Raw genomic sequence first — 16,136 nt, 5'->3', positions numbered from 1 at the left:
AACTTGTTTTTCAATAATGCCCTTGAAAACGGAGGACATTTATGGGCAGTGGCCTGCCCATAATTTAATAGTACAGACACCATGCGAGTCCAGAGCTCTCAGCTATGGCAACCTCATAATTGCCCTGTTTCTTTACCTGCCTATGCCATCGTGGTTTAGCATGGTTTCTCACTCAGTGCACGCGCTTGTTACGGTGCAGAGTGCCAACCGCATCAGTCAGCTGGAATGTGAACTCGGAAGCCTGACGGACGAGCACGATGGCCTCAAGCACACGCATGATGTCTACAAATCCAAGGTATTCTCAATTGGCCATCTAAAACACATCACTCATTTCCTTTGAGCTTACTCCTGTTTTCTTGAATGTTTTCTGCTGTGTGCCATGCTTGCATTTTTCAGTGGGATCTGCCAATTTATGGCACATCTGCTCTTGCTACATGGGAGGCTTTAGGTGTGTATGAGCCTGTGGCAGGGTACATTGATAATGACTTCAGCCATATTCAGCGGCACTACACACCACTGCCAATGTGTCTTGAACCTCAGTAACGGCAAAGTTCAGTGAAGTCTCAGTTTGCATCGAAGTTACCGGCTGGAAAGGGGACAGGGAGTGGCGCACTGCTTTGGCCAACTCTTGCAACGTTTCCTGCCAAATAAAAAAAACATTGTTGAGAGGGGAGCACAAAGCTTGCACTGCTCACAGAGGTTCAGTAAGGGATGAAAACAAAGGGAAGAAAGGGAAAGAGAAGCAAGTCATTGTGTGAATTGTAGGTATATATGTATGATGAGAAGCGAGTCTTTGTGTGAGCATAAATATGCAATGCGAACGAGATCTGTAACCGCTGTCGTGTTTTACTCTTGACAAAGCTGAAACGTTTCCCAAGTTTTCCAGCTTTGTTGTGACTGAAGATAAATTCTGTTTCAAAGTATGTCTCTTTTCTGGACAGTATTTGCAACATCTTTTCATGTCAGCCAGAAAGTGGCCATTGTTGCTGCCATCACAGGTCTAGATTGGCTCTGATCTCATGTGCATGGCCTGGGCTGTGTAATAGTGGGCTGGTGTGGGGCATGCACGTTTACTGCGCAGGCTATGACAGTGATGGACGAGAAAGATCGCTGCATCTCTGACCTCGAGGACAAGATCCGCACCCTGGAGAAGCGTCTCGAAGGCACAACGCTGACGGGCGATGAGCACATCCAGTCACTGGTGGAAGAGGTGCGGCTGCTGTCATGGAGGGGTTAGGGCAGTGGGTATCTCGACATGTGGACCTTCGGCAGAACTCGCAATGGCCAAAGTGTCGTACTGCTGGTGCGATCAGAAGACAGGCATTTTGCAATTCACAAGTTTGCGGCAACTTACGGTGTCCCATTTTTGTGAATTTCTGATTTTATGAAAGTGAGAAGCTCTTAATGTTTCCAATATTTGTATTGCAAAAATTTAATCATTCTCAATTTATGGCACGAATGGGAAGTACTCTTAGCAGTGCGCAAGTTTATAGCCGCATAATGCGCATTGTCTTGAAGTGCTTGCTAAGTTTCTAATCTAGTTCTTAATATTAAACTGAACGGAAATAATGCATTTGATAAATGAAAACCTTATTTTGCAGCGTTAGCGTCTGTTGATCTGCTGAGAAAGTAAGGTCCTTCAACATAACTGAAATACTGTGTAGTCTAGGATGTAAGCTACTGTTGTAAAATGTTACGGTGTAATTCTATGCAAAACCACTCACACCATTTCAGCTCTACAATTGAAGTATCTGGTTTTGAAGTTGAACATATTGGAAAGAACTATTGAGGGTAGACATAAGAAGTACACAATACAGCGCTCGTTTGTGTACTTCTTATGTCCTCGTCTTTTTTGCACCGTCTACCTTCAGTGGATTACCAACTTGCCCAAGCATCTGTTTTAAGAAGGAACTAATTGTTTGCTAAGGTCCCTCCATGGTGACTAAGGGTTTAGATCGCTTATCTGCTGATGAACACGAGTTTCATCCGAGCCATAACAGCTATGTCTCGTTGGATGTGAGACACAAGGTGCTCCATGTACTGGTGTGATGTCACTGGACTTTAAAGAACCACAGGGGATTGAAATTATCTAGAGCCCTCCTCCAAGCCATCTCTCATAGTTGATGCCACTTTGGAGTGTTAAACCCTATATACCAATATGGCACTTGTTTGCTAACCATGAAAGAAAACAGTCTTTGATTTCAGCAAAAGTTTATGAACAACAATTTGCTCAATTTGGTCGTGAGTATGTTAGTGGCATTGACAACCTTGTTTTCAGTTCTTGTAAAGGATGCACTAGTGTTATTAGCACAAAGTGCTCAATTTGGGGTATAGTGCTACAGAGTGATTGCTTTCATTAAATTGGGACAGTCTTAGAATGCTCCTCTCATGTGGCATGTCACAAGTGATGTGTGTGAGGAAAATTAGTGGTCTCTGTCTCTCTACTGGTGTGTCTATGTCACATCTTAAATATGTAAATATGTTTTTTTCTGATACCATTGTGCAAAGATTTATTTTTTGCTTGTGTGTTTGATTAGTACCAAAGTTGTAGTTTAAGTTGTGCATTTGTTAATTTTATTTACGACTGTTGCCAAGGTCTTAAAATTAAAATAATTGCACTGCAAGATAATAGTCCAGGAATTCAAATGACTATACTCGTGCGAAAAAAAGCACCTACAAAAATGGCTGGTCAAGCATAGCTTTCATAACATTTCTTGTGGAAGTAGATTACCAAGTCACAGGTATCTGGAGGCAAACTGCCTAAATGAAAAGAAAGTGACCTTGAACAACAGACACGTTTTGGCACATAAAGCTGTCCTGTAATGCAAGTGCAAAAGTGGTTGTATGAAAATAAAACCTGCTCGAAAGGCAAAGCACAAAAGCAGCGGTACAGAGCGGATTACAAAGGACTTTAAGATTTAGTATATTTAAAAATGCTTGTGGGAATGTATCCGGAGTCAAGCATTTGGGAGCTTGAGTAGAACAAATGTGTATTTATCTTTCTTGTGCATTGTGGTTTCTTTTTGAGCATTTTGTTCTTGTTGCTCTAAAGTGCTACCTGCCATGTTCTTTCTTGTTCTGTTTTTGAATGACTGGTCATGCTTTTAGTCAGGTTTCATGTAGCAGGATATTCTTGGAAGCCAGGCATAAAGTAGTCACTCATAAGGTGGTTTTTGTGTATCTTGCTGTCATAAGCAGCATCCATACATTTAGATCATTATGTACCATATAGCATTCATTCATATTCAGTTTTTAAACTTTTTATTAGATTTGATCATTCCGCTATTCGCGTGCTAGTTAGGATCAGTCAAAAGCTTTGCAGCTCACGAACTCTCTTTCTCTCTCTCTCTCTCTCTATATATATATATATATATAGCACACACGCGCACACACACACACACACGCGTGCACGCACGCGCACACACACATACACACACAGACAGAGACAGACAGACAGAGTTCAGTTTTTTTTGCAAAGCAAACTCTCAGAAAAGAATGTAAGGCAGTGTAAGGTGGCCCATGGAACCCTCATCCCACCTTTTTGGTATTTACTGTGACTGGCATGCTGTTTTGGCCAGCATACTGTGAACATATTATGTGCAGGCTTTGTTTGAAGTTCAACTGGGGATGAGGCATTTGTGAGGAAGGTGGCACATCATGTTTTTGTGAGTTCTATTTTGACAATAATTTTTTTCAGGCTCTGATTGCAGTACTTCATCCTTCCTTCTTTGTGTTACAGCGCAAGGCACTCGAGAAAAAGCTTGATGAGTCACGCCAGCATCTGTCTGAGGTGAAGACGTCGTGGAGTGACAAAATCAATAACCTTGAAGCCCAGGTAAGGTGCATGCATAATACTGTATTAATCATAATGCAACGAAAGTTTTTCTGTACTGTAACTGATGTGAAAAGTTACTGCTTGCATCATAATAGCAAAATTATGCATGTTACAAAATTGAATAATAGGAGGAGGGAAAGTCACTCTGTATGCTGCATTTACTTGCATGTTGGGTGATGCATCATGTAGAGTGGCCCTCGATTTCAGGAAATAGAAAAGGGACAAGAAAAAGTTAGAATGTTGTATTGGAAGCTCCGAGTTATGAATGTACAGCTAGGGCAGCCGGCTTGGTGCGTTGCATGTTGGGGCAGCAAACTTGCCACCGGAAACAACACACTTGTGCAACTAGTGCAAATTAGACACCATGTCCCTGGGAAACACAATAGAACTCACTTGATATAAGGGTCTTCTTTCAATCTTCCGCTTTGGGACAGATAGACAGCTTTGGTGCATGGGTGCTTTTTCTCCTTTTCTAGCACAGTGGTACATGCTACAGGCTTCCGTGCTGAAATCGCATAACTGATTAGATAAGCAATTGAGGAAAGCTCACTGTTGTGTCGGAGGTTGTGCCAACTCCTCAAGGTGCTCTCCCATATGGCACGTGCCTGACATGCTTGTTAAGTTCCCGCAGAAGGTTTACTGGAGGCTCAGGCATATGTTGCTCATCCCAGCCGCAGGACGGGCCAGAACCCTTGAAGTACACCGAGCAAGGCTCTATTTGAAGCTGTTCATATGCAGTGTCGTGGTTTCGCACTCATTGCTACGTTATCGCAAATCGTAGTGCACCATTCGATTGCAAGCATTACAAACAGATGTCAGCATAGTTCTTGTCACAAAACACACCATGTCTCAACCTACTCAGTTTCTTAATCAAGGTGCAAGAGCAGGCAAATTGTAGCTTGGCTTTTGAACACGTGTGGCCGACTGCTGGGTCACTGAAATTAAACTTTGTGTGTAAGAGGAAAGGGCTGCAAGGAGGGCGTTTAACATTTCCGTGTGTCTGCTGGATATGCCATGACTCCAGCAGCAAGCAGCTTTCTGCGCAGGTTTGGCTTGGTCTCCAGCAGAGTAGTTCCATCGTCAAAGCCAGTCCTGTAGTCCTATGCCTGGCAGTGCTTTGCTATCGCACTTTGTTCACTGTTCATTTGTATGATGACAGCTTTCTGCTGCTTCACCCTTCCCATGTAATGCTCCATTTCCCTGATGTATGACTCCGGGCACTCAAAGCAAGGGATATTGTGCACACCTTGGGCTTTTCCTTCAGAATGACAGTTCTTTGTGTGGGACAGAATGTGTCCTATGGTGATAGTCTGCTTGTATATTGTTTGCACCCTTCCCTTTGCAACAATACAATCCAAGGTTTTGCTTAGGGCTATCCAGTTTCTGCTTGTAATGACATGCTGCTTTGCAAAGTGCCATACTATGTACCAAGGCAACTTTGCAAAACTAGTAGACATTGATGGCTGGTCTCTGCTCTCCGCCTAGGAGATATAGTAAAACCTCATTGATATGTTCTTTAAAATATGAGAGGAAAAAAAAGTATTATTTGGGAAAACGTGCGATCTGAGTTGCCTGTTTAAAAAAAAATTTGGCTGCTGAATGAGGTACAAAGACATTTAGAATTGAGACTTTCACTGCTTAAAAGTATAGATTAGCATTTGTAGTTGTCAAGTATGCACTGCCCTTTTTTAGCTCTCGCAGAATTCAGTCCGTATTTGTGTTGTGCTCAGCGGGGAAGAGATCTAGTAACAAATCTGGTTCAGAGAAGGCAATGATGAACCAGGATTGCTTCCTTGGGTGTTTCCTGATGCTTTGCCTCTTACACTAGTGACATGTGGAAAAGCTTACTTAATAATACACTCTGGGGAGGCTAGTTAGTGCATGATTTCAGAAAAAGACAGTGCGCAAAACACACGACACAGAAGGAAGAAAGACGAACACATGCGCAACTTGCAACTGTTGCACTATCCTTTACATTGGCCAAACTACATTGGCCAACGGGCCGGTGTATTAATGGTCGCCTTGCAGACCTTAATCGCGCGATTAAGAGTGGCATGGGTACTCTCATACCACATCATTGTATAGCATGCGGGGAAAACGAAAACGTGAAGTGAAGCTGAGGGAAATAAAAATCCTCAGCAGGGGCAAAGACACCACAGCCCGTGAACTTGTTGAGGCTTATCACATAAAACACCCGGGAACGATTGTATAAGTACTCCCTCGGTTGTGATATACAAAAATGAAAGTGCTTTTTTCGATAGGTTCTGAGCCATATTTTCTTTTTATATTTTTCTGAGAAACATTTTTATGATGCCATTTTCTTTTTTATAAATTTTTGATCGTGTGCATGTGGGATCTTTCTCTTTGCCCTTACCCTCTTTGGTCTATACTATATTCACTCGACCGTAAGTGAATAAACAGTTGCAAGTTGCGCATGTGTTTCATCTTTCTTCCTTCCGTGTCGTGTTTTGCACACTGTGTTTTTTTGAAAAAAAAAAATATGTGGAGAAGCCATCGGAATAGCTAACAGTCTTTGCATTTTTGCTCAGGTGTGCATCCTCTCCCCCATACCCGGCCCGCTTGTATGCAAGCGAATACTTATCAAATGTTTCACCCGTATGACCCTAAGGCACTGCAAAGAGTCCACTGCGTTTCTCCTCATGAAGTCATGTTTCTGTGGAAACAGGCACCTCGTATGTTGGCTTTCTTTAGTGCTTTGCCTCTCTCTTTGCGTCTAGGCACTGCAGGAAAGCAGCTGTGGTGGATAAATGCCGCTGATCAGTTTTTCATGTCGCGAGTGCTCATTAGCACATGCCCGGTTGATCGCAAAACGTATTATACTACCACAATTTGTCGAAATTTCGAGCGTAGTAACCGGGAAATTGCGTTATCCGGGAATGTATTAACTGGGAGAAAATAGTGTAACTCTATGCGAGATGTTTTACTGCCCGCGATTTTGAGTGTATGAAACTCAAAATCATATGAACCAGGAACATATCAACGAGGTTCTACTGTACTATATTGTTTGTAGGCGCAACTGGTACAAATACACGTGAGGTGAAATCTTGATGGTAATTCAAGTGGCAATAGTGTACCATTGTGGTGGTTACAGTGCTGCTGAGAGCAGCGATTAGCATGCGGCACAGTGCTGGAGCCATTTTAGCAGCTTGTTCTTTCCTCGATGTGTCGTCACATAACATCTTGACTGACCACAGGTGGTGGCGCAACTCACAGTGTGCTTCGAGGCACTGGTTGCATATTTCTGCTTGTCTTCATCTGGATCCAGCCCAGTTGAAATGTTGGCTTGCAGGCTGAGACTCCCCCTCAACCGTTGTTCAGTTTTCATTGATATTGTGTAGCCATTATCTTCACCTCATTTTACCCTAGGATCTTGCCAGGTCATTTAGAGCAAAGAGGGCTTATCACAACATTGTGTGGTTGTCCCTATCTGTTGAAAAGCGCCATGCAGTTGTCTAGTGCAGGAGTTCTCAAAGTTTTTTGCCTTAAGGAACACCATAAACCATCATTATGTACCAAGGAACCCCTTTTCCACCTTTCATTCAGTTGGGTTTGCTGGTGAATGGACCCTTTTGGGAATTTTTATTGCTTTGTTGACTTTGGTAAAATTATAAGTTTTCTTATTTTCAGCAATAAAGTTCATTTTACTGAAAATCTACTCTGACCTCTAGCTTCCAGACGAGACCACAGAAAACTAGTCACGAGGTAAACATTCCACCGCATTAGTGCTGCGCACAAAACTAAATGATAGTTTTCTCGGGATTCATTGGCCTTCTACCACTCTTTGCTCCGATGGCAGCATAGCATTGTCTTTTTTCTATTTCCGCAGATAACTGATTTTTCTATGCAAATGGACCCACTGGCAGTAAAACTGGCACAGCCTCTGTCTTCTGCTGAAGTGGTATTTTCTGGCAAAGAACAGAAATACAAAAGAAGCGGAGGGGGGGGGGGGGGGGCGGTACTGACCAGCGTAGGCGTTCAACGTGCAGCAGCGGCCCACGAAATCCTGTTTGAAGAATCCTGGTTTATAGTTAGACAGGAAGCCATCTGATCAGGTAATAGCACAGTTGAGAGAATGTTTGGTCACTGGCCACGTCGGAGAGTTACAGGTGAATGCCTCTGCAATGAAAGCACCTGTATGACGAAGAATTCCTTCTGCCCGGCTGAATTCATATGTATTGTGAATGCCTCTGCACTGAACACTGATGCAGTGAATTTGCCTGAAGGCGTAATGAAGGCACTTTGGTGTCCTCGATAACAGATATGTTGCTTTACAACAAGCATATACAGTCAAACCCGAATATATCGAACCCGGATATATCGAATTTTGGTTATATCGAACTCATGAAATATCCCCTTGAAAATCCCATGTAAAAGTATTGGAAAGCCACGTCATATATCGAACTCAATTTTACCGGTCGTTCGATATATCGAACTCCGCACCACGCACTGGAAAGTGTGCCCTCCCCAACGACGATCGCATCACGCTTGGCCGTTTGCCGCGTGACGTTTTCAAGCCACGCGCGGAAGGAATGAGAGGGGACAGTTCTGGACAGTGCCGCGCCCATTCCCCAAAGGCGCGCACATCTGCAGTTATTGTTTCCCGCGCGCCAACACATGACGTTTGCAAGCCATGTGAGTGGGTGTGCCCATTCTTTTGCCGAGCTGTCTCTCTCCTTCAGCACGCGCTACGCATGCGCCAAGCCAGCTCGGCCCGTTTTCAGACAGACGTCGGACGCTTTCTCCAGCGTGTGTTGCGAACCCTCTGCGCGCGGCGGCTGACATGGCTATGGCACCTGCGGACGTTAAGAAGCGGCAGCTCCTCTGTTTTTCTTTTCTTTTTTTTCGAGAGTCATCTTTTCTTACCGTTGTGCTGTACGCGCGACGTAGCGTAAAATATGGCGGCTGCGGACGTTAAAAAGCGGCAGGCTTTTTTTATTATTATTATTTTTTTTTTTTTAGCGGGAGCCGTTTATCTTTGCATGTATGAATTAACGGAAGCACGCGGTCTGCTGCTGCGATTATGACGCCCGCCCCAAGCGTGGCGTGATAAATCGAACCAGGCTTGTGCAATCAAGTCACCACGGGCACTCTGCCAAATCGCTCCCCGCCACCCGCCACCGGAGGAGCTATAAAAAGATAAACCCGCCCTGACGTTATCGCTGCGCAGCATCTTGGCACGCTGCCAAGAAATGAGCTGTGGATGCGACGACCGAAACGGAGTGATGCGCGCCATCCACATGCAAGCGAAAACGCTCGCGATTTCTGCCGCAGCGACACAGAAACCTTTTATTGAGCTGTCGCGGTGGCTCGAGCGGCAAGGGGGACGCAGTTCCAACAAGTTTGAAATTTTCGCTGTCACTGCCGCTCGTCGCTGAGATCGCTCAATCGCTTGCATGTGAGCGAGCTGGTCCTAACGCATTTTTTTTTTTTTTCAAATTCTCGGGTGGAAAAGTGGAGGGTGGGTTCATTATGCGAGTGGATTGATTACGCGACACATGCGGTATCGTTTTTTGGCATCGTAAGTGCCGTCACAAGCCGATTTTTGTATATCGAATTATCGATATATCGAACTATTTCGCGATCCCCTTCGAGTTCGATATATCCGGGTTCGACTGTATACCGGTGTGGCCAATGCCTTCTACATAGGGAGCATGGTGCGGTGTGTATGGGGAGGGCCACTCAACACCCCAGCAAAAACCACGTGAGAGAATTCAAACTCCGCAGTAGCCGTATTAGCTAATTAGCTAATGCACCAGCGCAAAGAAAATACTACTTGACTGGCCAAACATTTTGGCAAAAGGAACTGTACTCGAGGACACCTTTCTGTGGCTATGCAGCCAAGGCAGTGGGGAAGGAGCTTTTCTTAGAGTGTTACTATGCCAAGTAGTTCAGGCTTATCTGGCCTTGATTACGGCTTCAGTTTCAGTTCTGCCTTGATGATAAATTAATCATTTTGAAGCTGTCAACTATGTAGAAATGTGTTCCTTTATGCCACTGAAGGCCTATGTGAATGAACAAAATCATGGCTAATGAATGAGTAGTTTACACAGTGCAAGTTGTCAAAACAAGCTCAATGATTGTACAGGAAGTGGCGGGGAGATGCGGAAGATGCGGCTCATGTATTCTGTGCCAACAGGCAGCACAGCCATCGCAGTTCACGTGGAGTGTTGTACTCGTGCTGTACTGGCTAGTATTGTAGCATAATCTTGATGTAATAATGGTATAATATTTTAGAGCAAGATGTGCGAAATTTCTTGAGGGAATCTACTCTGCTGCAGAGTGAGCTGGTGCATTTCAGCTCTGTAGTTTCTGCCACATAGCCACAAAATGTTGTCCCTGAGTGTGTAAACCCTATTCGCTATCAGATTTAGTGGGTGGCAAGTGTGAAAACCTTGTATTGTGGTAGTGGTCATAACGTAGCGCGCTTTGAAAATAAATGCATCAAAAACAAAGTTTAACAAGTCTGCACCTATCCTGTACATTCATATACAGTCGAACCTGGATATATCGAACTCTAAAGGGATCACGAAATAGTTTGATATATCAATAATTCGATATACAGAAATCGGCTTGAGACACAACTTGCGATCGTGAAAAATGATACCGTATTTGTCGCATAATCAACCCACTCGCATAATGAACCCATCCTCTGCTTTAGCTCCTCAGAGAATTAAAAAAAAAATCGATAAGGCCGCTTTACATGCAAGCGATTGAGCGAACTCAGCGATGAGCGGCAGCAACAAACCGAAAACTTTCTAACTTGTTGGTCGCTGCCACGACAGCTCAAAACAGGTTTTTGCATCGCTGCAGCAGAAAACGCAAGCGTGTACGATCACATGTGAAGCCCCGACTCCAAACACACACGCGTCATGCGCTGCCGCGCAAATGTCTTCGCGCACGTCAGGCAAAGACGGTCTGCGCATGTGTGTGGCACTTGACGTGAGCATCGCGAATGCTGATGCTCCAATCTGTCCCTGCCAGATATTTGGCGCGTGAGTGTGCGCGCTGCACTAGTCAGAAACTAGCGAGGGTTTCACAACAATAGGAAGGGACCGCACGACTGTCTCCTCCTTTCTTTTCCTCCTGAAGTCCACCTAGCTCCTCCTGCTCCTTTTTTTCAGACTGGGTGCCTTTCAGCTCTCTCCTACTCTTTTCTTCAATTTGCAATTTCCTCAGTACATGCAGGAGGGTGAGTGAGCCAGTGCCAGGAACATGAGAGGTGCATTCCCCTTTTATGACACCCGCCGTGACGCTGGCATTGGAGTCTCAGTGCGTGGAAAGTGGTTTGGAGTCCCCCCTTTAGTTGGCGGCACATCCCTCCGTTTCGGTCATCCCATCCGCAGCTCATTTATGGACCTTAAGCGAAATTGCTGCCATCTATCGGCCGCTGCGCACGTTTCCGCCGTGTTTGAGCGTAACTGAATTGAGGAGCGGCAAGTGGCATAGTAAGGGGGTTGCATGGCCGGCTGAGTTAAGGCTCGTTGTTACCAATAATGCCGACATACTGTTGTGTCCCTTGTTGTACCCAAAACTAAAATAAGGATGTAGAAGAAAAGAAGCTAGGAAAGTAGAAATTTCTTGCTTTCACAAAATAAATTGCACTCTGTGCGTGCATGTTCATGTCTCTTTATTCGTCTTGTCTTCTTTGCAGTTTTGAATTTTCTGAAACAATATGAATCAACTAGCCCAATTGCATGTCTCATCTTGTACATTTCGCTCACAATTTTGTAATCCAAGTGAATTTGACGGTTACTGCTACAATGGCAGTAGCCTTCATGATGCTAAAGTCATTACAGATTGGCTTGTCTGACTGGGGATTGCTAGCATTCTTCACTCTCTGATCGCCGCGTTTCAGCCAGCAGTCACTTGCTACTTCAAACACCTACGCTGATTCTGACCACAGCATGGGTTGCAGCAAGAGGTGACCGTAGCACAGATCGATCAAAACACATCTGAAAGAACCTTGCATGCCTTATCAAACACCTTAACTTTCCGCACACAGCAGTGCAACCAATGATGAATTAATGGTTGTTCACAGTGATGCATTTATAGTTCTTTATAGATTACAGGCTGCAGTGGGTGATGGGCGAAACATCGCGAAGCATATAAGTCTTCAAACACGAAATGAAAAGGACCACAAAGGCTTCACGTTGCACGTCAGTGTAGGCACTGCTGCCACTCCTATGCTTATGCAAGTACTCACACGCTGGAATCCACTCAAGGCTCATTCGTAGGCTCGTAACACTAGGGTCACATACTGAGATAAGCTTCGAATCAGACTTCAGTGATTAAAGCTGTCATGTTGCTGATGGAATCGAGACTTCCTTAAAGAATGCACAAGTTTTTTCAAAACATCACTCATATCGACACAGCATTGTGGCCACTGTCGTGCTTGCTGTGCCTGTGCTCCTTCAGCCTGTCAAGAGCCATCGGCACAGGGTGGTGGCGCCATTTCCTTGCCCGCTGACAACTAAAAACACACTCGACCACCATGATGTTCATTCCTAGTTTACACTGTGTACATCATCAAAACAAGCACGTATAGGGCGGGAAGGAGCTGACTGCATGGTGAACAAAAAAACCCGGATAACGTCAAAGCTGTTTCAAGCCTGGTTTTTGCAGGTGGGGAAAATGATGGGGCTGCCGAACCTGAACCACAAAGACTGCCCTTGTTGCTTCAACTGTGCCGCAGGCAACCAGATCCCGATGCTAGAGCATGTGAATGAAATTTTCTTGTGACCAAATTGCAGCTCCCTGATGCAGCCATTTTATCGAGGTGTAGTATGGTATGCCAAGGCAGACTACCACGCATGAATTCTGCAACATGTTCTATTAAACCTCGAGCAGAAGGCTGAGCTTCCAGCTAAAATGAACGTTCGCCAAGCCATGGAAATCATTACAAATGCTCGGTAGAGCATGCCACCAGACGTCTTGTGTGACAGCTGGCAGAAACCTGCATTTGCTACTGCTCAGGACGCCATTAACGATGCACCTGACGAGTGTGGCAATGACAGCGATATTTTTGGTCCTGCTGCACAGCTGCAGGAATCACTGAACTTGTATGGCACATTTTACAACAAAGTAGTGAATGTGATAATTGACGAAGGAATCACGATTGACAACAGTATGTCGTCAAAGCCATCAAGGGCAGGAAGGAGAGGAAGTTGGACAAAGATAGCAGCGATGAAGAGGCTGCAGGCAAAACAAAAGTTTCAAAAGTTTTGATGACCAGAGGAGCAGTAGTGGCATTTGATGCACTGCAGCTGTATGCTGTCACTCCTGTGTTTTTCCGTGGAGCATGTTGCGAGCCTTGATGTGACAAGGACAGCTGCAGTTGCATATTTTAGGACATTCACTTCAAATAAATATTTCCTTTTGCTTAAAGGGCCACTGTCCAGGGAAGGCCCTTTTAAGAAAAGGAGCCCAGTGTTTCGATCAGGTACCGGAGATAGTCTGTGCAAAATTCTACAGCGACACGCGCGCCGCAAAGCATCGAAAATACAATTCAAAGCTCCCTCATGCTCTCCTTTGAGAAGCCAGCTTCACCGCTCCCTGCGCTGGCCCGACGGACCCCGATAATGACGTACGTACCGGGAACGACGTCCATTGGTCCGTCTCACTGACTGACGGGAGAAGGATGGGTGTCTACCGCTCGCAGCGTGCTTTTCCCTTGCCACGGCCAGACTGAATCCAGCGGCGCGCGCTCCCTCGACCGTTTTTTTTTTTTTTTTTTTCGCGCTCGCGGAGAGCCACGCCCCACCTCCCGCCAAACGCGGAGGAGGAAGGGGAATTTGTATTGCGGAGGCTAGACGACCTCGGGCAGGAGAGTGAAAAACCTTTGCGAGGGAACGGAAGGAGAGAGGCAGGATAGAATCGGGTGATTGCGGTGGCTGTAACTGCGTTATTAGTTACTCTTTTCAAAAACATTTTGCTGCCTTGCGTTCCAGGGGCGAAGTCTCACAGTCACCGGGGAAGAAAATATTTTCGACCGGAGGGTGGACAGTGGGCCTTTAACGTACTTAGTTTGCTCGATTGCGCCAGTATGATGCGTGACCTTTACAGTGATGTGACTTGTATAACAAAGCATTTGGAGATTTCAAGTGGTTCGTAGAAAGATGTTAAACTGCAGTTACAATTTTGGAGCCCATACAGGTTCCTTGTCCACAAGAAAACCTGCATGGATCTAGAATATGAACTTATATTTTGCCGTAGCCACTGACGGAAGATTCTTTCTTCTGTGCCAGATGGTCATACCAGTCCAACCATTCCTCGACATCTATCTGCAGTTGAGCACTAAGTGTGGAAGCATTGGCTATGCAGCGGGGCTGACGTTGAGGAAAAAACTTTTCATTTCTATTGAGTCTTTCTGGCAGAAGCTTAAACTCAAGATTTGGCTTGGTGGATGAGGTAATATTCTTAGATGCCTAATAAACAGGGCTGGCATCGTAGCTTGCTGCAGGTGTGCAGCCATAGTCACCTGGTACATTGGGTCAAGCAGTGGCGACTGCGGGTGAACAGGACGAGAGGGACAGGCAGGCAAGCTAACAGAGATCAGCTGCAGTTAGTGCAGTAAGAAATGCTCTCAGCCTTTGTTGGAATTGAATTGGCAGTCTGTCTGGATGACAGGCCCACTTTTTTGTGAAAGATGTACCTTAATGGCACAGAGTCATCTAACACAATTGGGATTTGTCTGGCAGTGTCTAATCTGCCAGAAATTACCAAAGAAAACAATCTGCTTGTTTCTGATAGCCACATGCCATGTCGCTCTTGTCCTTTGGCAAACAAAAACAAGCATAGCTAGATGCAGAGTAATTATCAAGCTGTCAACAAATAGTGCGGTGCAGTTTTGTGCTTTCATTCTGATTCATGATATCTGTGTTCACCTGTACTTGCATAGAAATACTAATGGTACTAAGCATGCAGCCTTCTTCTTGTGCTCTCTGGTAGGGGAAACATTTCTTTGGTGAAACTCCCTGCTGCTAAAAAAATATTTGTCTCTACCTCTTAATTAGCTCATTTGCAACGAAACTGGTGCTATAATACCTTGCTCGGCACTTTGTCATCTACTATGAAATGAAATGGCGAATGATCACAGGTGTTTGTACACATGGCAGCACACATTCTGGAAAGCCTACTCACTTTTTATAAGTTTAATTTGGTCTTCAGGGCATTCTGAACTCTCTCGTGGAGTGCATCTAAATGCATAGAGCGTAAAATGCAAAGGGGTCGGTCTGTTGATGTTACGCTCTTAGAATTTGTTTTGCTCAGTATAACTAGTTTGACCGTGACTTTCAAGAGAGTGATAAAATGATCGTTCTGCTATCAAAAAAAGTTTGTGTGTCGTTACATTGCTGTGTGCAGTTTGTGCCGTGCAGCCACTTACTCATTCATTTTTTGTGGGGAGTTTCTTTTTATCTTTGGAATAATTGGCTGACCGAGCATAAAGGTGTGCCAGAGAGTGAATTGAAGTAGGAAGATTGAGGGGATGCATGTTGTAGCAGGCGCTTGAACGGCGTTCCCCATGCAGATCTTCAACCTGAACCAGAAGATGGCCGAGGACTCGCAAGAGTGCAGCCGCATGGAGAAGCAGCTTGCCGACGCCCAGCAGCGCCTCAGGGACCAGCAGCAGCTGTGCAGCCAGCTTGAAGCACAGCTGGCCACCAGTGAAACACAGCTGGCCACCATGGTAGGGAAACAGTCTCAATTGTTTGCTGCGTAGACCTTGAATAGCGCCCTCTTGAGAGGACAGACGCACATACTTTCCGTCCGCCTCATCTGTGAGGCTTTCTTAAGTGTTGCTTCTTTGTGAGTGCACGTGTGTTGAAGCAGCACGATTTTCTCAGTGAAAATGTGGATCTTTTTTTAATAAGGGCTCAACTGCAGCAAACATGTTCTGTCTTCACCAAATATTTTTTTAATCTTGAGGGACGTACAGAAGCTCAGTCACCTTCACAGTTTCTTTATTGACAAGGTAAATAAGAATGTCTTGCTTTTATTTATTTATTTTTATTTAGAACATACTGCAGTCAATATAGACCAAGCAGGAGGGCAATACAGGACAAAAGAAAATGCATTTCAGCGCCACCATCGGCAAGAAAAAATATAAAACGAACAGGGTACAGTGCAAACATATGATGGGAAAAAAAAAATTGAATCAGCAAATAGGGAAGCAAAAAATCAAAGCAGGGCTTTTCGTACACCTTCTTCAAAAACTGTTACATTATTAGCGGAGAAAACATCTTTTGGAAGTGCATTCCACTGAGAGACAGTGCGCGGAAAA

The 16,136-nt window shown here is 44.8% G+C and overlaps 1 protein-coding gene across 2 annotated transcripts in view; it reads left to right on the top strand.

Moving 5' to 3' along the window:
- LOC146184271 (golgin subfamily A member 1-like) overlaps positions 1 to 16,136 on the top strand; it is a 104,414-nt gene that overhangs the window by 35,389 nt on the left and 52,889 nt on the right. For both annotated transcript variants that reach the window (XM_084609317.1, XM_084609318.1), the window contains exons 8-11: positions 200 to 295; positions 1,082 to 1,210; positions 3,740 to 3,835; positions 15,384 to 15,542. In XM_084609317.1, the coding sequence (XP_084465443.1) occupies positions 200 to 295; positions 1,082 to 1,210; positions 3,740 to 3,835; positions 15,384 to 15,542 (480 nt within the window). The remainder of the gene's footprint in view (positions 1 to 199; positions 296 to 1,081; positions 1,211 to 3,739; positions 3,836 to 15,383; positions 15,543 to 16,136) is intronic.

The sequence above is a fragment of the Amblyomma maculatum genome, chromosome 7, assembly GCF_055883805.1.
Source record: "Amblyomma maculatum isolate TAMU_Amacu chromosome 7, ASM5588380v1, whole genome shotgun sequence".
Taxonomy (NCBI): Eukaryota; Metazoa; Arthropoda; class Arachnida; order Ixodida; family Ixodidae; genus Amblyomma; species Amblyomma maculatum.
This window is presented reverse-complemented; position numbering and strand designations above follow the sequence as displayed.